We start from the raw sequence: 23,915 nt of genomic DNA, 5'->3' as shown, positions 1-23,915 counted from the left end.
GGAATCCATCTATGGGGCTCAGCACAGCCCATTAATGTAACTCCATGATGGATCCACTGAGTTCATGAAACGTAAATATATATATCTCCAAAACCAGTAAACTGTGATCAAGACCGAGAGGTTGAAACGGGTTGGTGGTGTTTTTTTTATACTTCTTTGGATTGAAGCAATAAAACTCTCCTTGAGTGCAACAAATCAATTGTCTGACAATTGTTGGTTTTGGAGATTGTAGAGGAATGGTCCTTTCCTCACGTTTGCACCCATAAAATTTGCGCGCCACAAGGTGGACCTTTCGAAGGTGTAAATATATTATTTTCACATGCGCACTCAAACAGAAAGACAAGCACTCTCACATCCAATCTCACCCCTAGAGACACCATCTCACACCCACTCTCACACCCAGACAAACCCTCTCACACCCACAGACACTCGCAAACCACTCTCACACCCAGACACTCTCAGACCCACTCCCACACCCACAGACACCCTCACACACCCACTCATATACCTAGACACTCTCACATCCAGAGACACCCTTCACATCCACCTTAACACCCAGACACACTCTCACACCCACTGTCATATCCCTCGCACACTCCCACACACATTTTCACACCCAGACACTCTTACACTGACTCACACCCAGACAGACTCTCACACCCACTATCACACCCAGAAAGGCTCTCTCACACTCACTCTCGTACATCAACAAATGTGGATATAGTCACACACCACTATCACACCCAGACATACACTTTCGCACCCACTGTCACACCCAGACACACTCTCACACCTGCTCTCACACCAAGTGAGATAGTGTCATATACATTGTAACACCCAGAGTGATACTCACACAGTCTTAACTTGGTCTCACCTAAGAAGAAAAGAAATAGCCACTAGAGTCTTGTCTTGGGGGTAATATGTGGCAGAAATGGATATGAGGGGGGCAGGTTTTAGTTCCCTGACTCCAGGGATTGATAAGAAAATCAGCACAACAGTAAAAAATGAGTACAAACTGAGAAGATATGCTTTTTATTGTTGTTTTCATGAGCTGTGGTTGAATCTGCGATCCGTATGAGATTTGAAAAAACAGGGTTGAAAATAAAATGTCTATCGTAAAAGGGTTGGCTCTGAAAAAAGCCTTTGTATTTATGGTGTGTAGTTGATAACTACATATCAAACAGGATGCAGTCTTTCAAGTTCTGCAGGAAGACCCTGTTGCCTTTCTCTGTGAGGTGAACTCCATAATTTCTATATATGACATCACATCAAATCCTAAATTATTCTGGTAGAAAACAGTTTATTAACATGTTTCCTAAATTGTTTATTTGTGGACAGATGTCAATTGGCCACTTCCACTTCTACCTTTAGCAAATATTAGAAAACAACTAAGGCAGTTTGTGGGAAAATTGTAATTAATTTTCCAAAGGTACTCTTCTTTAGGATTTCCGTTCCTACCCATGTAACTGTGCCCAGGTCATTGCCACCACAGTGCACAATCATGAGATCTGTATGTTGCCAATCCCTAATGCTTTCACCCAAAGGGAGCAATTGATGGCACTTTAACCCTCTCTGGCCAACCCAAGTAATATCCACCTTAGAGAAATCCAGGTCATTGTCCATTCCATTTTTTCTAGCTCTCTCTGGCCCAGAAGACAAAGCTATGCTGCACAATCCACACTCTGAGCATTCTGGACAGAAGCCGGAGTAGCACACAGAAAGCTGCAGCTGAATGAGAAAGATTTAAAATGAAAGGCATTTAAAATGGAGATTACTAGTTGAAGTTTAAAGGAACACATTTGATTGGTTGTTGTAAATATGGCAGTGCATAGGAGTAGATTGTGATTTTGTAAGAAAAGTAAGTAGATGTCTGATTGGCTATGGAGAAATTGCAAAAACTATTCATGTTTGTGATGTGTTATTATTTTTTAAAAAACAAACACATCTGCTACATTTGTTTATAAAGGTATGCATGATGCTCTCAGAAACTGTTATGAACTTGTGTAACATAGTCTGCAGAATGTTGCAGACTATGTTACCACTGTAGCAGAGCTACAGGGGCATGGGGAGGATTGTTATTAAAAAAAGTCTAGACTGTGAGTTTCTGTTCACAGTTCTAGTGGGAAAAGAATTGGTGAAAAGTGTGATTACCTGTAAATATATGTTTTATTCAAAGAGATGTGTAAATGAATTGATTCACACTAAGTAGTGAAAAAGAATTAAAAATGTCTTACTATGGTGCAGGAGCATGGAGGAAAGGGGATTAAGAAGACTAGATTGTGAATTTGTAGCCACAGTTCTAGTGTAATAAATGTATTATAAAGTATGATTGGTAATATATTTATTTATGCAAACAGGACTATAAATGACATTGTTTGAGCACAGATAGCCAAAATGATTTTTGTACTCCCACATGGATCTGCTGCAAAGTTACACGTTGGGCAACGCTGAGTGCTGCAGTGGAGCTGCGGATCCGGACAAAACCCCTATCAAACTGGGCTATCTTTTCAGGAGTGTTAGAAAGGGTTAACTACAGTAGTCAGTCAAGCAGTAGAAGATAAGGTTAATATGAAAAAGGAGGTTGTGACAGGTTTTCTAAAAGAGTAACCTTGAAAGCAAAGTTGAAAAGGTTGCCAATAGTGGTTGCCTTGTATTAGAGTGCTGTACCACTCTTCTGCTTGGTTTTTGTGCATTTTCAGTGAGATGAAAATCTAAAGGATACAGAGAGAGAAACATACACACCAACAGACACTTAACATGTACATGTAGTTTCTGACAATGAAACTGGAGGATTTCAAGGAGGAAGGAATGGCCGAGGGCTATGGCTCAACTAACGGGATCCTGGTACCCTGCAGCTTGCAGAACGGGCTAAAGGCTGTATGGTGAGGGCTCCCCTGAAGGCTTCTCTGGGGGCTGTTGCTGCCTCTTGGTTTTATGTTTGTTTTGGTATCACAGAATACATGCCATAATGCCCTGAAGAAGCCCTATTTTGAAGGGCGAAACGCGTTGGCTGTCATTATAATGCTGTAACAAGATCTTTGTGAAAAAATTCTTAGGAATTGGAAGGAAATTTACCATAGGAGAATTGGACTTTCTTAATTACTAACCTGGTGGTGCACCGCCATTATAGTTTTCATGTAGTAAAGTGTTTAATTTAAAATTTGCTAGTAAAGGAATGAGTGTATATAAGAATGAAAATGAGCAGTATATTGATACAAGAATAAAAAGAATATAAATAGGTTTGTGATTAAAATAAAGAAAATAAGAATAATTACCAAAGAAAGAATTTAATCATTTACTTCACATTAGAAAAGGTGGTTAACAAGCCTTAGACTCCTCTTTTAGCTTTTCTGTAGGAGAATCGCACTTGGGTAGGCTGTAGGTAGCTATAGAGTAGGGTGCTTTCTGATTAAGAGGTAAAAAATGTCCTTCTGCGTTTAAGTGAGTTAGATATGGGATTCCATACCAGTATGTCCAGGTATCTATGCAGTCTGCCATCAAAACTCTAACTCACATACGTATTTACAAAAGAATAGGCCCATTTACATACGCAGTGAGACATTGAAAGAGTAAGTTATTCATTTATACACACACACACACAGAGCAGTTATGTACTGAGCGGTACAGAGCCAGTTGAGAACTCATACAGTCACTCCAATATGTAGTGAGGTGCTGATATAATCTAGTTCCTCATTAAGACAAGTACTCATTTAAGGATAGTTTGAGTGTACTAGTGCAGAGTACGAGTGTCCACTTTTACTGTGAACTCGAATTGGAGGTAGAAAATTCACTCAACAAGATTCAAACTCTTGGTTTGGTACTGATGCATACACTGACACATCCAGGCGTACACTGACACACCAAGACACACACTGACCCAAACACTAGCACAACCAGGCACACACTGAAGCATACACTGATACACCCAGGCACACACTGATGCATACACTGACACACCCTGGCACCCATTCATACATACACTAACACACCCAGACGCACACTGGCACATACACTAACACAACCAGCCACACACTGATTTATACTCTGAAACACCCATGCGCACATTCATACATACATTAACAGACCCAAGTACATTCATGCATACACTCACACACCCAAGCATACACTGATGCATACACAGACACCCAGGCACACACTGATACATGCACCAACACACCAAGGCACACACTAATACATACACTAACATACCGAGGCACACAGGAATACCTTCACTATCACACACAGGCACACACTGACGCATGCACTGACACACCCAGGGCTCACTCTCAGCTCCCTATGAGTTTTATTTTATATGGTCCAGCTATTTTTAGATTCCACTCTTTTTAGATTCCACTCCACCCTCTGGCAAGTGGACAAAGAACAGGTGTTCTGTTCAGTCAGAAATTGAATTAGCAGTTAAGATGCCTTTAGATCTTATTCTTGCCAAATTTGATCTGTGTTCAGAGACAGAGGTCAAAAGTCAGGCTTCTTGCAATGCAAATACTTTTCCTTGTGACTGCAGAGTTCCAGGAATTTGTAAGTTGAACTGTCTGACCCATGTGAAATGAAAGGCTTTTGGTATCAGGTTTTTCCTAACACACAACATTTATATAACTAAGTCAACTTTACAAACATTTTAAAATATATTTCAGTAGCTGTGAAAGACCATTTTTTCTACTTCTGTGTGATGAAAAAGGCAGAAAACTTTACTTGGTGATGTGTAAATGATAAATGTTTTCTGGAACCCCTTTTTCACAGATTATTGTTAATACACTATATAGTTTTATCAGTAAAGCTGCAAGTCAGTGGGAAGGTTTTTGGACCTTTCTTGGAAATGTACTGCCTGTAAATGACAGTGCGCTACCACATCATGCTTTAGTAATATATTTATCAAAAGGGAGTGTTTAAACATAAACTGAGAAACACTCCTGCCCTGAAGATATAGCTATTAGTAAACTAAGAGGCAAGTCATGTATGGATCATGTGTACCCTATATGTGGGCTAGATTTATTATACATGAAGCAAACGTTCAGTGTATTTAATCAAACAAAAGAGACTGTTTTTTACAGCAGAAATGCTAAACTCACATATTTGAAGGTGCACTCATATGTTAGAATGAAGAAAAGGGTGACTGTGAAATACAATATTTGCCTAGGATCACACAATTTGAGACCCGTTTCCGGGTCAGGTACATTACAGTTAGTTCAAGAAGATTATTCAAGTTACTCGACCTGCAGGGCTTATAAACTTTTTATGATTTTTCGATGCCTGACACCCAAACACACACTGACGCATACACTGACACACCCAGACACACTGGCACATACACTAACACACCCAAACACACAATGATGCACCCAGGCAAACACTGATGCATACAATGACAAACCCAGGCACACATTCATACGTACACTAACTCACTGAGACACACAATCATGCATACATTGACACACACAGGCACACTCTGATGCATACACTGAGTCACCCAGGCACACACTGATGCATACACTGACGCACCCAAACACACACTCACACATACACAAGTGCACACACAACAACAGGAGTACAATTTATATACTTAGATAATAGTAAATTAACTCTCACACAAACAAAAAAAACATATACACATTTTAACAAGCACAGGTAAAACATATAGATTCTCTTTTTTAACCAGAATAGGTGGTTCCAATCGGAAGGGTGGGGGAGGGAGTGTTTTTGGCTTTGTTTTTTCTCACAATTTTGTTCATTTTGTTGTTTTTCAAAATAAACTGGAAAACACTGCTTAGAACAAAAAGCACAAAAATAGTGCATTAAGTGGAACAATCAGTTGAAAACAAATTAACACTTGTGCTTGTCACAAAGCTTGTAAATGGCAGATATTGACTGTTCCTCCATACTAAGCACTTTGTTGCACAGCATACAAAATAGGCCTAACATGGGAAACTGAGGTACTTGTCTTGCTTCAGGAGAGGTTGGTTCTGAAGGCGCTGAAGCACCAGGAAGCACTTCTCCTACAACAGCTGATGGTTTCTCACTGGCATCACGCTCTCTCTCTGTTAGTGCCAGATGTCTGGGTGGATGGTTTACAAGTGTTTCCGCATGCTGAAAGTACAGCTAGAGGTACTTCTTGTTAGCACCACGCAAAAGTGTCTTATTGCACAGCATGCATGTTACTTTCTGTGGATTCACTTTCTTTTACTCAGAAGGTGTGGACAAAATCCACACTATTCTTTTCTTTTTCGGAAAGAGATCTTCTTCAGAAGAGGAGCTGGTATCTTGCTGGGGAGGATGTTCAGATACAGAAGCACCTGTAGGGATATCAGGAGATGATGTGATTCTTCACAGGAACAGAAAAACAAAGTGAAACACCAAAAAACCTGAAGGTCTCACTGCCAAAGTGCGAAAAATAGCAACCACACCCAAAGCATCAAAAAAGGAGGGAACTTCCTATTAAAGTGATTAAAAACTGTCTCAACCACTAGAATTAATTTGTTTCTGGGTCACATGGAATTCTCGATGACATAATAACTTCCTTGTGAATCCCAAAAAAGTATTAAAGCAAGCTTTCATCCTCTTTTTAAATAAGGTTTTCTAAGATTGAATACTATTGTAGAAAACTGCTAACCTTAAATAATATTTACTAAGTCCCTCATTACGACTTTGGTGGTCAGACCGCCACACACCTGGGGGGCCCTGCCATGAAAAGGCTGCGGGAAAGGCAGTGCTGGGAGCCACAGGAGGGCCCTTGCACAGTCCACGACCAAAGGAGGTGCCCCCTGCCCAGAACCCTCTGAATGTGCACTGTGTGCTACAGCAGACAGTGCGCATTCCGAGGGTGCTAGGGCCCCCTTTGTGCGACAGCACTGGCCTTGGCTCCATGAGGAGCCGAGGAAAATGCCATCTCACTATTTCCACTGGGCTGACTGGTGGGAACCTCCCAATATGGAGGTTTCCGTCCACTGGTCAGTCCAGTGGGAACATCGTAATCAGGCAGTGGGGTGGGGGGGGGGGACACTGCCTGCTCTGCTGTGGTCTCCTCCCCACAGGGCTGGCAGGCCGGCAGTCGGCCCACCAACCTCGTAATGAGGCCCCAAGTCTCTATATATGTTTTAAGCTACTGTAAAAATTAAGCTGGCTCCGCGACCCCACCGCAGAACTGGAAATATGTGACGGGAGGGGTTGCGATAAATCCGCGACTCCTAAAAAGATTTTCAAAGAATATACTCAATATTAAATATTTCTTATTCAGCCCTGCCAAGTACCACGCAACAAGAGTTAAACTAATGCATTTTAGTATGGTGTCCGCACTTCTACACTAAAATTCAATGCTTAGGTGTTTTAATACTAGTGCCTTGACCACCTGTGTGAGGTGCTTGACAAGACGGAGCTGTGCATTTAAACTGCGAGCATGCACCCTTCATACTGAATGTGCCTGTTGGTTTGAGATACGGCAGTAGCTATTATCACAATTGGGCAGACAGCAACAACTGTTGTTCACTTTTCTGCCTCTGGCAGGCCATGCACTTCAGCCAAGCCCAGACTCTGCTTTCTCCAGCCTCTCTACTGTACCAGGTGGTAAATATAATTATTCACAAGCAAAGCTAAGCTAACGTTAAAGCCCCTCTGAAGTTCACTGTCTAGCTTGCACCTTCTCTGTCTGCCAATCCATTGTGTTGTGCTTTTAGGTTTCAGTCCAGGCCTCTACACATAAGGGCGGCAGATTGCTTAATCGCTACATGAGGACAGGCCTGTAGCAGGGTGATGAGGCAAAGAGTGTAATTTGCTTTCGCATCTATAGTTAGCGTCATGTCACTCCCAACATGTCACTCCCAGAGCCCCCAGAAGCAGTCAGGAGCGACGTCTGAAAGCATGGGCAAAGTGGGCAATTGCAGAGGAGCCCTCTGAGAAGGTGACCTGACTCTGTGTACACAACATGAATGTGTCCTTGTGTAATGTAATTGGTGCTCCTGCAAAGCACTCCAAAAGCTTCTGATCAAATTTGTGCTTTATAAAATTACAGAAAAATGTAAACCTCTTCATCATTTGCTTCTCCTACATCAGTGGTTCCCAACCTTTTGACATCTGTGGACCCCCACTTTATCATTACTGGAACCTGGGGACCCACACTGAATCATTATTGGAATCCGGGGACCCCCTACTTAGTCATTACTGAAAGCTGGGGACCAAATCTGTTAATATTATTTAATTTTCTAAGCAGTCGCAGACCCCTGTGGAGGCTTCACAGACCCATAGGGGCCCCCGGACCACAGGTTGGGAACCACTGTCCTACATGATTGTGAGTTCGTGGGAGGGAAGAGATCAAATCTTTCCTTGTCCTAAGTGTAGAGAAATGTCACATGAAAGCATAATGAATATGCAAATTGTTTTAACATTGTACTACACACTGTAAAACAAAAGACTACTGCAAAGCATGCATGGATTAAGTGTAATAAAGCAAATGTTAATCTTATATTTCCAGGGCTTTGCATCAATTTCATTATATTTTTAGATCTTTTCATCCATCAAAGTGGTGTATTTTCTGATTTTTTTCTGCACCTATGCACTTCATTACTTGGTTTTATGCGACAGAAAGTGTCACTCTAGGTGTCACACATTTGACAGTTGGGTGTCACTTATAAGTTCACAGAAACCATGGAAAGGTCACACATAGACAATCTGAGAACTTGGCAGCCATGTCTCTTACTTATATGGCCATTTTCCTGTGTCCCCTCACCGTTCTTTTCCTTCATTTTTCCTGCTTTGTGCTCCCTTACTCCTTTGTAGCTTGTGTGTCCTCTCCTTGCATTTACCTTGTTTTCACTCCTTTCTTCTTGTTTTTAACTCCTTTTTTTGTGTCCTCTCTTCTCGGTTTCCCTACTTTTCACTGCTCTCTAGTTGCTTTTTCACCTGTTTTCTGTGCCTTCTCCTTAATTTTCCCTGGTTTCTCTTTGCTTTTTCCCTCTTTTTTCTGTCCCCTTTCCTTGAGTTCTTCTACTTTCCCCACCTTTCTCCTGCCCTTGTACCATGTTTTCTATGTGCTATTGCTTGTTTTTACATTATTGCATAGGGTTCCTACATTATGTGGGGGGTTGGCCATTGGGCCTGGCCACAGGCACCCCCTGTGACCAACTCATCACTGCGTTTAAAAAAAACAAAAAAACATAGAAATTCACTGGAAAAACCAAAGGTGACAGGGATGTTATAGGTAGGAAATAGAATTAAACAAGCATTGGCTAAGCCAATAGGTTTTGCCACTACGAATTTGCTTTTGTCAATGTTTTTAGCCATGTCACACAGCAGCACTAGTTTTTTAAAAAAAAGAAAACTTTAAGACATGCTGCACCACACCTAGTGCTGCTGTGTGACATGTCTAAAAACACTGATATAACTAATCGATTTCTTAGGCAATTTTTTTTTTATTTATTTTTTTAAAACTTTCATTGTATGCCATAGTGCTTAATTTAAGCTTTGGTTGTAGAAGAGCGTAGCTTATAATACATTAAAGTGACACTGCAATTTTATGTATTGTTTATGTATTGTTGTAAAGCACTGACTGCAAAAGATTTACAAAAGGGTAAAGGGACCGCTGGAGAATATCTAACAATACTAACTACCCAAAATATAGGTTGGAATCAAAGTAATGTGGATAAATTACCTCTTCTGGCATGTGGAGTTGTCTTTCATCTATGCTGATGCACGACCAGAAGAAACCCAACACGGCTCCCTTCCATGGAACAGAACTGACCTGATCTGCTGACCGTTCCAAACAATTACAACCACATGTTCAGGGGAAGTTTAGGTGGACAGTCACTACTGATGGCACAACGCCCTCGTTGTCTTTCAAACAAACTAGAAATTGTAGTAGTGAGGACTCCTTCTGGAAGTTTTCTGCATTGCACACTGGTAAGAAATTGATAAATTAAAGCTACATTGTAATGGCTGGACATTTTAACCCGATCTCTTCTAGGGGAAAAAAAAACCCTTGAAGCGGAACGGAGAGAAACATGGTGCGGTTTCTGCGTCTTCGCAAATAGCGGACAGGGAGCTTATTGTGTTTTCAATGTGCTGGAGAGAAAGACTTTGCTCTAAAACAGCAAACGGTCATTATATGTATTTGCGACAATCTAAAGAATACAAAAGCCCTAAAAAATTAAACGCTGACTTGTGGCCTGAAGATTACGTGCATCTGCATATTTGTAACAAATTAATATGTGAATTTCATCCGCTGCACTTCTGGGAGGGCAATATGTGTCATTTTTAGTAGCGTTCAGTATATTAAGTACATAAGCGAAATAGAGGGTATTTCACATTAACATTACCCTCGGGCTTTTGTTTTAAAAATATCTAAAACATCCTTTGGTGTTACTTTCCTCCTTTTTGATGTGATGTTGCCTTTTCACCGTTCAATGGAAAAAAGAAATGCTAAAAGGTTGGTAGTATAACCTTGTGGGAGAAAGCATTTCAGTAAACAGAGCTGGAATGGAAAGGAAGCAAAAAACAGAAGTGTGGTAAGTAGACAAAGGCAAGTGCAAGCACATTGGTGTGGTGCTTGTGTGAGTGCCTGTGGGCATATTCGGGGCCGGAGCGGAAACCCCACCGCGGCCTCGAGCAGAAAACCGCGCCAAAGTTGGGCGCGCAAAAATCAAAAGGTCCATGGGGGGGCAGAAGTGCCCCCAGTCGACAAAACACCCCCCCCCTCCTTCCGGCCCCATCGTAGGGGCAACGTTTGGCGGAAGCGGAAGTGAGAGGGGGCAACAACAAAGCAAGCGGCCAATAGGGGGGGGCTGCATATTTTTAAACCCAACTGGGGGGGGGGGTTGCACCCCAAAGGTAGCGTCAGGGATGCTTAAAAGGGGGCTGCCCAGCACATAGGCCAACACAGGTGACTGGGCAGCCAAGAGGAGAAGACACCCACCCACCCACACCAACTGGAACGCCAGGCACCCAGAGCGTCGCAGGCTGGGTTGACGGGCGAAAGGAAACAAGAAAAAAGGATAAAAGAACTACAAAGGCCACACCCAGCGCAGCGGGGTGGCAAGGCTACTTACCTTGGGATGCCTCACAGCAGGGTAAGGCAGTCAGGGGAGGTACTCGGAAACACGGCACTCGCAGCCCGGGTCCACTGGAGAGCAGGACACAAGGACTAAAGCAACGTAGCGAGCTAAGCCTAAAGGGAAAGCGAGTACCCTCCTATTTAAAAAAGGAAGAACGGCAGAAGAACAACACGGGAGATTGATTGAAAGCAAAGAGCAAGCGGCATGTAATAAGATAATTATCGTCAATGAGAAAGTTGTTAAAAGAAAAGCAATTATGACACAAATGTATCAAAGCTAAACAATTTTATTGCCCTTAACAACAACACGTATGAATGATTTATGGCCCTCACAAAAGAAGGGCGGACATGCTGTAAACAATCCCTCAATAAACTGTGGCCAAAAGTATTTTCAACAAATTAGAGACTGTTGTGTATCATTGCCGGAATAGGCGGTCTGGCGGGGTTTAGGTTTAGGGATGGCGGTGGTGTGTTTGAGGAAATCTGTCAGGGTTAAACTTTTACAATCCCGGGGTGTCTGATGAGTGTGGCCTGTGTACTGAGTGCAATGAGTATCTGGGTCTGGGCTTAGGTTTATATTCTGTGGTTTGATATGGAGGATATGGGACATTGATTTAATAAATAGGGTGAACGTTTTGTGTGCGATAGTTTTAGTTAAAGAGTTGTATGTCGCAAAAACGCTAAGCAGGGTGAAAGGTGAATGTGATAACAGTGGGGCATATGGTTAAACATGCCGAATGTGAGGGTATGGTGATGGTAATTAGGATGTGTGGGGTGCATGTGGTAAACTCACTGACAGTGGCGGGTGTTTTAAGGGTGAGAAGCTTGGTGCGTTGTGGGAAGAGGGTGCAATGTCTCGTTCTCCACTAAGCATTTCACCCCCTCCCCTTTAAGAAACCCCGACAGACGTGCACATCGTGAGGAAAAGACGGATTGCCATTTAAACACTAAACGGGGTGTGAAAGTCGTCCCATTTGCAGATCAAACACTGGGAGCAGAGCCCATGCTGCCTTCTGTGCCAGTGAGGGGCTCCTCACCAACTGACCCGAAGCGGCACACCCACTATTGAACTCCAGCAGCGTTCTTCACGATTTACGATACACACCATAAAGTTGATGGTTAAAACATTTCTCTAAGTACCACCCTCAAAAGGAAACAAAAGTCAGAAGTGCAACCGGAGCTTCTGGGGCACGCTGTATTGGGGCTCATGTAAATAAACATAAGTGGAGACTCGCAAACAAAATGTACTTAGTGCCACTCCGATGTGCGGGAGAGTAGGGGCTCTAATGTACATTATGAACCACTATCAGAGTGATGGGGGCCCGGGGATGACCCCCCCGAATAAGAAACATGTGAAACTAAACGCACAATGACGCCACTCTCTTTTTAGATGAAGATCGGGAGCCAGTGCCGACAAGAGGATTTCTGGCCACTTCCGATGCCTGGCTAATTGGAGATAGGTGATGTCTGAAAGTTTTTCATGGAGTAATAAAAGCCAAGTAAATGAAACAAGCACCAGCCTCCGCAACAAAAGGGAGCACTAGAGTGGGTGCCTGCTTTGGCCCCGCAGGGGACTAGTGAGTGCGTGTTGCTCTTGGGTGCTTGTGAATGCCAAAACCAACATGAACACATGGGCCTCGGGATGCTGATAACAGAAAACTCACAAGGCACAAGCATTGGTAAATGCAGAAAATAGTGCCACAGCCAACAGAAACAGAGGGAAAATAATTGGCAAGCACAGGAACAGGACAAATGATAAGCAACGAAAGCAAGGGGTTGGGATGCAAGCTCCTTTTATGATTTATGTGAAATACAAAATATATCCCAAGCAGAGTGAAAGCGTTGTGCATGCGAAACCTAAAAAAAACATAGATATTCATTGAAAAACCAAAGGTTGCAGTGACGTTATAGTTAGGAAAGAGAATATAAAACCACATAAATTTAGTAGTTATAATTACCAGACCTAACTATAACTTATGCAATGCACTGCTTATGACCTCACGTATTACATGACTCATGACATGGTTAGTGAGGTCACTGATGACATCACAAATGACATCACTGACAAGGAATTTGTATTTATATATATTACCCAGATTATTCAGTACCGATATCCACTGGGCAGTTATAGTTAGGACCACGTTTCCATAGGAAATTGATTTTTTAAGTTTTGCGCAGTCTTCATTAACCGCTTCTGTGCCTTGGACGAGGTGACCTCGTCCAAGGCTACAGTTCCAGTGTGCCTTGGACGAGGTCACCTCCTCCAAGGCACAGGAACTGGGGGAGCGCTAGCGCTCCCCCCTTTTGCACCCCACCCACCCCCCCAAGGCGGGGATGGAAGGGGAAGCCCTTCCCGTTCCACCCCAGACCCCCCCCACCCCCGTGACGTCAGTGCGCGCTGATTTGTCACAGGGTCTCCCCCATCGCGCTGAAAGCTCAGCTTCCCGCGCGACTGAAAGAGAAATGCTGAATCACGTGGGGGAAGCCCGGAGAGGCTTCAAAGGGAAGGAAATGTATTTCCTTCCCTTTGAAGTCTCTCCAAGCGTTTCAAAAGCCGGATTGCTTGCAATCCGGCTTTTGAAACACCCACTAGACACCAGGGATGTTTTTTTTTTATTGAAATGGACATAAGGGAGCGACCCCTTGGGCAAGGGTCGCTCCCAAAGGGGGCATTTTTTAGGAAGGCCTTTTCTGCCCCCCCCTGGGGGCAGATCAGCCTATTATTAGGCCGATCTGCCCCCGGGCGGGGGGGCAGAAACCTCCAAGGGCACCAGGGATAAAAAAAAAAAAAATCTTTTTTTTTTTTTTTTTTTTAGGGTGTGAGCGACCCCTTAGGCAAGGGTCGCTCCCCTAGGGGGCAAATTATATTTAGGCCAATCTGCCCCACTAGGCGCCGGGGATTTTATTTTTGGTCCCAATGTCACGCAGGGGGAGCGACCCCGTAGGCAAGTGTCGCTCCCGGGGGTGAGGGGAGGGGGCAAATTAATTTTAGCCCATTTCGATCGGCCCATTATTAGGCCGATCTGCCCCCAGGGGGGTCAGAAACCTCTAGGCGCCAGGGCAATTATTTTTTTGTGTTTTTCTTTTTGTTTGTTTGTTTTTTTAGAGATGGGGAGCGACCCATTAGGCAAGGGTCGCTCCCCTGGGGGGGCAAATTGTATTTAGACCATTTCTGCCCCCCTTGGGGGCAGACTGGCCGATTTTAGGTCAATCTGCCCCAAGGGGGCAGAAACCACTAGGCACCGGGGATTTGTTTTTTGGCGCCAATGTCACGCAGGGGGAGTGACCCCGTAGGCAAGGGTCGCTCCCGGACGGGGAGGGTTTTGGGGGGGTGGGGGGTCAAATTTATTTTAGGCCATTTCTGCCCCCCACAGGTAGGCACTTTGCAAAAAACACCTGTTTTCTGTGAAAAAATGTGTTGTGTCCACGTTGTGTATTGGGCCATTTCCTTTCGTGGGCGCTAGGCCTACCCACAGAAGTGAGGTACCATTTTTATCGAGAGACTTAGGGGAACGCTGGGTGGAAGGAAATTTGTGGCTCCTCTCAGATTCCAGAACTTTCTGTCACCGAAATGAGAGGAAAAAGTGTTTTTTTGGCCAAATTTTGAGGTTTGCAGAGGATTCTGGGTAACAGAACCTGGCCAGAGCCCGGCAAGTCACCCCATCTTGGATTCCCCAGGGTTTATAGTTTTCAAAAATGCTTGGTTTGCTAGGTTTCCCCAGGTGCTGGCTGAGCTACAGGCCAAAATCCACAGATAGGCACTGTTTTCTATGAAAAAATGTGATGTGTCCACGTTGTGTTTTGGGCCATTTCCTTTCGTGGGCGCTAGGCCTACCCACACAAGTGAGGTACCATTTTTATCGGGAGACTTGGGGGAACGCTGGATGGAAGGAAAATTGTGGCTCCTCTCAGATTCGACAACTTTCTGTCACCGAAATGAGTGGAAAACGTGTTTTTTTAGCCAAATTTTGAGGTTTGCAAAGGATTCTGGGTAACAGAACCTGGTCAGAGCCCCACAAGTCACCCCATCTTGGATTCCCCTAGGTCTCTAGTTTTCAAAAACGCACAGGTTTGGTAGGTTTCCCTAGGTGCCGGCTGAGCTAGAGTCCAAAATCTACAGGTAGGCACTTTGCAAAAAACACCTCTGTTTTCTTTCAAAGAATGTGATGTGTCCACGTTGCGTTTTGGGGCATTTCCTGTCGCGGGCGCTAGGCCTACCCACAAAAGTGAGGTATCATTTTTAACCGGGAGACTTGGGGGAACACTGGGTGGAAGGAAATGTGTGGCTCCTCTCTGATTCCAGAACTTTCTGTCACCAAAATGTAAGGAAAATGTGTTTTTTTAGCCAAATTTTGAGGTTTGCAAAGGATTCTGGGTAACAAAACCTGGTCAGAGCCCCACAAGTCACCCCATCTTGGATTCCCCTAGGTCTCTAGTTTTCAAAAATGCATAGGTTTGGTAGGTTTCCCTAGGTGCCGGCTGAGCTAGAGGCCAAAATCTACAGGTAGGCACTTTGCAAAAAACACCTCTGTTTTCTTTCAAAAAATGTGATGTGTCCACGTTGCGTTTTGGGGCATTTCCTGTCGCGGGTGCTAGGCCTACCCACACAAGTGAGGTATCATTTTTATCGGGAGACTTGGGGGAACGCTGGGTGGAAGGAAAATTGTGGCTCCTCACTGATTCCAGAACTTTCTGTCACCAAAATGTGAGGAAAATGTGTTTTTTTAGCCAAATTTTGAGGTTTGCAAAGATTCTGGGTAACAGAACCTGGTCAGAGCCCCACAAGTCACCCCATCTTGGATTCCCCTAGGTCTCTAGTTTTAAAAAATGCACAGGTTTGGTAGGTTTCCCTAGGTGCCGGCTGAGCTAGAGGCCAAAATCTACAGGTAGGCACTTTGCAAAAAACACCTCTGTTTTCTTTTAAAAAATGTGATGTGTTCACATTGCGTTTTGGGGTGTTTCCTGTCGCGGGCGCTAGGCCTACCCACACAAGTGAGGTATCATTTTTATCGGGAGACTTGGGGGAACATAGATTAGCAAAACAAGTGTTATTGCCCCTTGTCTTTCTCTACATTTTTTCCTTCCAAATATAAGAGTGTGTGTAAAAAAGACATCTATTTGAGAAATGCCCTGTAATTCACATGCTAGTATGGTCACCCCGGAATTCAGAGATGTGCAAATAACCACTGCTCCTCAACACCTTATCTTGTGCCCATTTTGGAAATACAAAGGCTTTCTTGATAGCTATTTTTGACTCTTTATATTTCAGCAAATGAATTGCTGTATACCCGGTATAGAATGAAAACGCACTGCAGGGTGCAGCTCATTTATTGGATCTGCGTACCTTGGGTTCTTGATGAACCTACAAGCCCTATATATCCCCGCAACTAGAGGAGTCCAGCAGACGTAACGGTATATTGCTTTCGAAAATCTGTCATTGCAGGAAAAAGTTACAGAGTAAAACGTAGAGAAATATTGCTGTTTTTTTCACCTCGATTTCAATATTTTTCTTTTTCAGTTGTTATTTTCTGTAGGAAACCCTTGTAGGATCTACACAAATGAACCCTTGTTGAATTCAGAATTTTGTCTACTTTTCAGAAATTTTTAGGTTTCTGGGATCCAGCATTGGTTTTACGCCCATTTCTGTCACTGACTGGAAGGAGGCTGAAAGCACAATTTTTTTTTTAAATGGGGTATGTCCCAGTAAAATGCCAAATTTGTTTTGAAAAATTGGGTTTTCTGATTCAAGTCTGCCTGTTCCTGAAAGCTGGGAAGCTGGTGATTTTAGCACCGCAAACCCTTTGTTGATGCCATTTTCAGGGAAAAAACCACAAGCCTTCTTCTGCAGCCACTTTTTCCCATTTAAAAAAATAAATAAAATAATTCACTGTATTTTGGCTAATTTCTTGGCCTCCTTCAGGGGAACCCACAAAGTCTGGGTACCTCTAGAATCCCTAGGATGTTGGAAAAAAAGGACGCAAATTTGGCTTGGCTAGCTTATGTGGACAAAAAGTTATGAGGGCCTAAGCGCAAACTGCCCCAAATAGCCAAAAAAAGGGCTGGCACAGGAGGGGGAAAAGGCCTGGCAGCGAAGGGGTTAAACATGCCATAAAAATATCATCCACCTCAGCTCCTTGCTAGAAAGTTTGGATTGCGAAAAGTGGGGGTTAGGGGTGGGGCAAAAGTGCATTTACCCCTGGCAATTTTCCACAGGAAAATTGAACAGCGATTCAGAGAAAAACAGCTGAAAGGAATTACTCAAATTTAGCAGAAAGCTAGATCTTAACCCAAAAAGCGTGGTTCTTTTGATTTGGTGTAAATCCATTCAGTAGTTTTGAGAAATTAATATTAATATTATAATGCAAGATTACACCATGTGACCTGACTGGATGGCTGCAACCTGAAGAAAATGATTTGGCCACCATGTTAGGGCTCGAGGACTAGGGGCCTAACTAAGAGTTTGGGGGACGGGATAGCCCGTACACCAAACTCCAGACAGGGTTGCTGCTGCCGTAGTGGCGACCACCCCGCTGGACCTATTAGGAGTTTCACTAGGCTGATGGGTGGAAACCTCGGTTTCCGCCCATCAGCCTAGCGGGAAACAGGCGGCAGCATTGTCTCCAGCTCGTAATTGAGGCAGCGGAAATGCTGCAGCTGCAGGGTGTACCAGCACCTCCGCAATGTTCACTGTCTGCACAGCAAACAGGGATGACTGCGATGGTGCTGGGCAGGGGGAACTATGTACTGCCCATGCCAAGTGCATGGGCAGTGCAGGTGCACCCCTGTGATCTCCCACAGCTGTTCTCCACCAGCTTTTTCATGGTGGTAAAACCACCATGAAAAGGCTGGCGGATAACAAGGTCGTCCTCAGCAGGGCTGCGCTTAATGCAGCGCGGTGCTGGCTGATCGCGGTCCAGACCGTCACTTCGAGGCTGGCGATCTTAAGACCACTAGTCTTGTAATCCGACCCTAGGTCCTGGTGTCTAAAAATAATATTTAAAAAAAGCCTAAGGGGGAAGGATATTTGCATCCTGACCTTTTTGTAGTGGGGGTCTCTGAAGCATCCCTTCTGAGGTGTAAATTAAAAAAACATTATTTTGCAGAACTGCAGATCCGCAGAACTGCTGTGGCGCCCTGCATGGACCTTTTGTGATTCTACAGAGGAACTGCAGATCCACGGTGGCGTAAAAAAAAAAAAAAGGCGTGCCCTTCAGCTGAAGGTCGTGAGTGGCGCAGGATTGGTATAGTAAGATATGGAGACAAAAAACTACTTTATGTTTAAAAAAAACTAAAAATTAACTGAAAAGAACAAAAATATGTTATTGTTAGGTATGTTAATAAGATTTTACTTCATGTTAAAAAAAAAAACTCAGAAAGTCACAGAAAAAGAACAAAGGATAAAGGCCCTTATGTATCAACACATTTCCCCATAGACACAGAATGGATAAAACCCTTTGACACATCTGGCCTCAAGTGAGGTTATATTGGGAGAAAATGTTGGATACAACATAATGTTTAAAAATACAGAAATTCACCAGTTATTCCTAACTGTAGTAACTACAGCTTGTGCCAAGAGGTAACTATAACTCTCGCCCTCACTAGGCATGACTTATACCCTCATACATTACATCACTCATGATATGTACAATGATAGCATTGATAACATAATTTATGACAAAACTGTGCATGGCGAGGGCACAAGATATAGTTCCTTTAGTTAACTATAACTGGTGAACGTTAGTATTATTTTTGTTTAAAATGTTATGTTGTACCAGACATTTTCACCGAACTATAATTTAAATCTTTGTTTTTTTAGTGAATAGTAGACACACACACAGACAAACACACACACTTGAATGGGCGCGTGCATACGCGCATACACACACACACACACACCCACAGTCAGAGGGCTGTGGGTAATATTCCTAAAGAATGAATACTGAGCATCGAGTGATATTTTCACACAGTGGAATCCCATAAAAACATGGAGCTCTTAGAGCAGACCATCAGCCCCTGCCTGTTCCTGTGACTATGAACTAATCAATCAATCATATATTTTTAGAGCACACTACTCACCCATAGGGTCTCAAGGCACTGAGGGGTGTGTTTTCAGAGATCAGAACACACAAAGAGACATTTGAAATAATTATATTAAAAAAAATAACATTGGTTAGAAAAGCAATATCAATCCATACCAACATAATTTTGGTTGATTTTGAAATCAATTTCACATAGGGTTTTAAAACATCGTAGTGAAATCCTGGTGTCAACAGTCGACGATGCTGGAACCACTTTGGCCCAGATAACACCAACAATCCTTTTCCTACAGGAGAAGAGTAATAATCTATGTTAAGGACAAGCTTATCAGCAGATAAACACGTTCAAAGCGTTTTATTTATCCATCAAACCACTGCAAATCAATGCCTATTTAAATTTCTAAACTTACACTTTTCTAATGAGCTACCTTTCCTGGAAATACAACAATGTGTAAATAAAGAAGTTTGGTACCCCTTTAAGAAACAATGATAATACATTTAGTTATTGTCTTTTTTTAACATTATACTTTAATTACTATGTACTGGGCGCTACACTAATCAGTAACAAATAGTAATGTTACATATCATTTATAATTGCACCAGCATCACTGCTCCTCTACCCTAACCAAATGCTATGCTTTGCTTGGATCTTTCATTTCTGATATTTTTCTCTGGTTTATTCTCTCTCAGCTTCCCTTCAATCACTCATTGAGAGTATCCTTGCCTTTGAGCTGTACAGCAGTCCACTGCTTTTTATCTAGGCTTTTGCTAATCCTATACCACATAAATACAAATATACATTCATACATTTATTTTCTTTGAACAGGCCAACAGTTACAATTTATAATGGAAATTCTGATGAAAGGAAAACATGAACATCTTTTTATTTTGACTTCATACAACAAATATTTTACAAGCTGTATACCCAATTATGCAGTTGCTTATCTCTTCTGACTAAACTCATATTGGACTTTCTACAGAAACTCAGATACGTTTTTTTCCACCTGTTCAGGGATGAATGTTCGCTCGGTCACACAGCCATGACTGTTACTGTACACTTCCCTCTCTCTTGAGGGAGGAGAAAAGCTGAGACGCAGAATCTGCCATTAAGAGTGTGTCGATGATTTACTTTGGCTGAACAAATGGAAGCGCATTGGCAGGTGGGGTTAGTGGAAGGGTTTTCTGCTGGCTGAAAGGGGAGAGTTATACCACTGGCACCTTCCCACAGGGCAAGACCTGGCTCTTCGACTGAGCAGCATGCCTACATTCAGAGCCTTGAGACCCTATGGTTGATTAGCCGTGCTTTACAAATCCTTGACTGATTAATTGACTTGTGCAGATGCTGATCGAGAACCCACGACAGTAGCTGCCTGGGACTGACAGTTTGTGGCTAAGTAACCAGAACTAAACACTATATCAAAATGTTCAATCAGTGGTTGGTTTTGAATGTTTGAAGTCTTGCACACTGATCATCTGAATGATGTGAAAAAGCGACAAAGCCTGCAAATTGCGTGCTGCTTGGGCATGCATGGCAAGTGCAGATTTCGAACTAATTGAATGGATTTTCATATGATCCCAAAATGAAACAATAAAATTGAATAATTGCAAGATGGATGTAAGGCTAAATTCAACAATGAAAAATAGATGTGTTTAAAGACGTTTAAATTTGGATGTAAGTGAACATACTGCGGAGCATATGTGATGTTTAATAAAAACAAAAAAAGAGGTACTCATAAATTTAAGTGAGTAGTGTAAATGGACGTACATTCGTAAGATAGTGGTGCATATAATGAAACATTAGCACTGCTAAAATCAGGTCAACATGCTTTTTCACAATCGGCACTCCCTGTTTGTGTCCTTATACAATGGATTAAAGGACTCACAATATATTCCCTTTATAAAAGTAGGAGTGGTGGCCTTAATCTTAATTTGTTTACAGAAGGTACCATAGAGTTTTGTGCGAAAGGTAAATGCACACAAGTGGTAACATGAATAAGAAAAAGACCTCTTATACATGGCTTTCTGAGGAGGCATTTAGCATCAACAGCACAATCTATTACTTGTTTTTCACTGGGGTTATGTCACAACAGTGAAATGGCAATCATACCTACTCCCTTCTCACCAACAACACATTTGAATGCTGGAAAGCAGCACGATGACCGACTCCCTCTCTTTCCCCACCTCCAACGTTCATGTGATGCACATTGATTCTTGCTCGTACCCCAAATGTTTCGATTACATTTCCAAACCACGGCATGCTTTGGCTTTATTAGAGACATTGGGTTAGAAACTAAATTCTAGGGAACCATTGTTTGTGTTTTGAGTCACAGTCTGGTTTCACCACACACTGGTGAGAGGGTGCAGCATCAAATGAGACAATGCAAAGGAAGGTGAGAAGGAGGTGAAGAGGGTAACACGAAAGCCATTATTGTAATACTTCAGAAGAGAGAGGAAGGGAATGTGTGTAGGAGGACTTCAGGACCAATAGCATTGTTTAAAAATGGATTGTAAGGTAAAGGAGCAGAGGTGTCTTGATAGAGCTAGAGATCTTTGTAGCATGCCAAGTAATGGAAGGCCCATATAAAATGTGGTCTCTTCCCAAAAGTATCCGGCCCCTTGGTACCGTTCTCTGCTTTCACAGCAATATAACATTTAAATATATCTTCCTACAAAATTCTGGGGTACGAATTATAACCCACGACATTTGAGTGCATTATGTGATCGTTCTGCAAGTGAACTTAAATGCAGTGTAGACGGAGGGAAGCTTTTATATAAACAAAAGTAACAACCTTATTAAAGATTAGATTGACTGTAAACATCACAACTTGGAAATCATGCCTCAATATACAGCTGATAGCCCCAAAACATTTCTAGATTTACTATTTCACATTCTTCAACATATTGCAAAATATACACCTTGGTACTACTCAAATAATGCATAATTTCTTTCGGACAGCAACTTTGGCGGCATAATATTTAGGAAAGGTTAAAAATAATTTCCGTACATACCAATCCATGGAACTACGAAAGAGTATCCTAGTGTACCCTTGGGATCTGGGGAGTTCAAAATAAATAACAATTAGTGTGAGAAAATGCTCTTCAATAAATCACGGTCCAAAATAAAAAATTAGGTTGTCAAAACAAGTGTGCTGTTGCTTGTCTTTTGTTAAAACTATTTAAACTATTATTTATATATTTAGGGTAATTGCTTGCTAGTGACTACTTAATAAAGGCAAAAAGTACATCACCAAATTAAACTCACATTTTAAAAAAGAAAACATAAACATGGCGGAACAAACTTACTAACATGATTTCTATAAGGCAGGGCACTCAACTCACCGTAGGTGTGGAGGCTGGAGGAGTTTGACAAATAGGATTCATTAGGAATCCCTACTCTGGGAAATGTGAAATCAAATGTGTGAAATCTTTTGATGATCTCAAGGAGCAGAACATCCTCCTTCTGATTACGAATTTGGCAGGCTGACCATCGGCCCGCCAGACTAGTGGGGAAGAGGCCCAATAACGATGTTTCCACTGGGCTAACCGGCTAAAACCTCCGTATTAGGAGGTGTCCACTGTTCAGCCAGGTGGAAACAGTGCAGCGGAATTGGCATTGGCTCTTCAGGAAGCCGAGGCCAATGCTGTTACACAGAGGGTGCCCCCAGCGTCCTAAAATGGGCACTGTCTGCCGCAGCAGACAGTGCACATTCCGAAGGTGCTGGGCAAGAGGCACCCAGCACTGCCCACAACATGGTCGTGGGTAGTGCTGTGTTCCCCTGGGGCCCCAAGCACTGCCTTTCTACCAGCCTTTTCATGGCAGGGACCCTGCCATTAAAAGGCTGGCAGAAAAGGAAAGTTGTGATCAGCATGGCGGCGCTGAACTGAGCGCCACCGTAACTGACCACGACTTCGACCGCTACCACCCCAATGGTATCCAGGGGGTGGTCTCCTGGCGGTGCAACCAACATGGGGTCGTAATCTGGTCATCAGACAGCCAGAACTGCAGCGGTCCAACCGCCACCACGAGTTTGGAGGTTGCAAAACTGCCAAACTGGGAATTAGACCCTTAGGGGGTCATTATGACCCCAGCGGTGAGTGTTAATGTATCAGCCACCGGGCCTGAGATATCAATCTCCAGCCTGGGAGCCGGCACAGTACTGCTGGCTGCATTATGAGCCTGCCTACCCCGATGGGTTTTCGTGGCCTTAGCAACGCCACAAAAACCATGGCGGTAGGCCCTACCAGTGACAGGGAATTCCTTCCCTGTCACCGGTAGGTGGCCCCCTCCCCTGAACACACACCTGACACCCCCCACCCCTCTATCCAAAGTCCCCACCCCCATACACACACTAACCCCCACCCCGACATTCAAATGCACCCCCCACCCCTGATCCAAGCACACACACCCCCACCCCCTCTGATCATCACACACCCCCATACACTCACACACCCGCAGACACACACCACACATACACCCAGTCACTCACACTAGCATACACGCATTCATACACGCATACTTCCAGACATGCTCGCACACATTCTTACACACAATCACACTGACATGCAGATACACACTCAATTCACCATTCTTACACGCATTCACTCACACGCATACAACCACGCAAACAACACAACACACACGGACGCATTCACACACTTACTCACACATTTATGCACACACAAACACCCCCCACCCTACCACCCACCCTCCCACCCCCCTTACCTGTCAGTAGCCTGACTTTCCTTGAGCAGGGAGGTCTTCCGGCAGGAAACAGGAAGGGGCGCTGCCACCGCAAGCAGCACCTACCAGCAGAACACCGCCACAC

General features: G+C 43.3%; 1 protein-coding gene across 1 annotated transcript in view; it reads right to left on the bottom strand.

Moving 5' to 3' along the window:
• Positions 1–23,915, bottom strand: part of LOC138293478 (cytochrome P450 4B1-like) — a 159,628-nt gene that overhangs the window by 102,724 nt on the left and 32,989 nt on the right. The window contains exons 3-4 of the mRNA XM_069232717.1: positions 22,099–22,143; positions 19,249–19,376 (exon numbers count right to left, since the gene is read on the bottom strand). Coding sequence (XP_069088818.1) covers positions 19,249–19,376; positions 22,099–22,143 — 173 coding nt within the window. The remainder of the gene's footprint in view (positions 1–19,248; positions 19,377–22,098; positions 22,144–23,915) is intronic.

This window comes from Pleurodeles waltl, chromosome 4_2 (genome assembly GCF_031143425.1).
Source record: "Pleurodeles waltl isolate 20211129_DDA chromosome 4_2, aPleWal1.hap1.20221129, whole genome shotgun sequence".
Taxonomy (NCBI): Eukaryota; Metazoa; Chordata; class Amphibia; order Caudata; family Salamandridae; genus Pleurodeles; species Pleurodeles waltl.
This window is presented reverse-complemented; position numbering and strand designations above follow the sequence as displayed.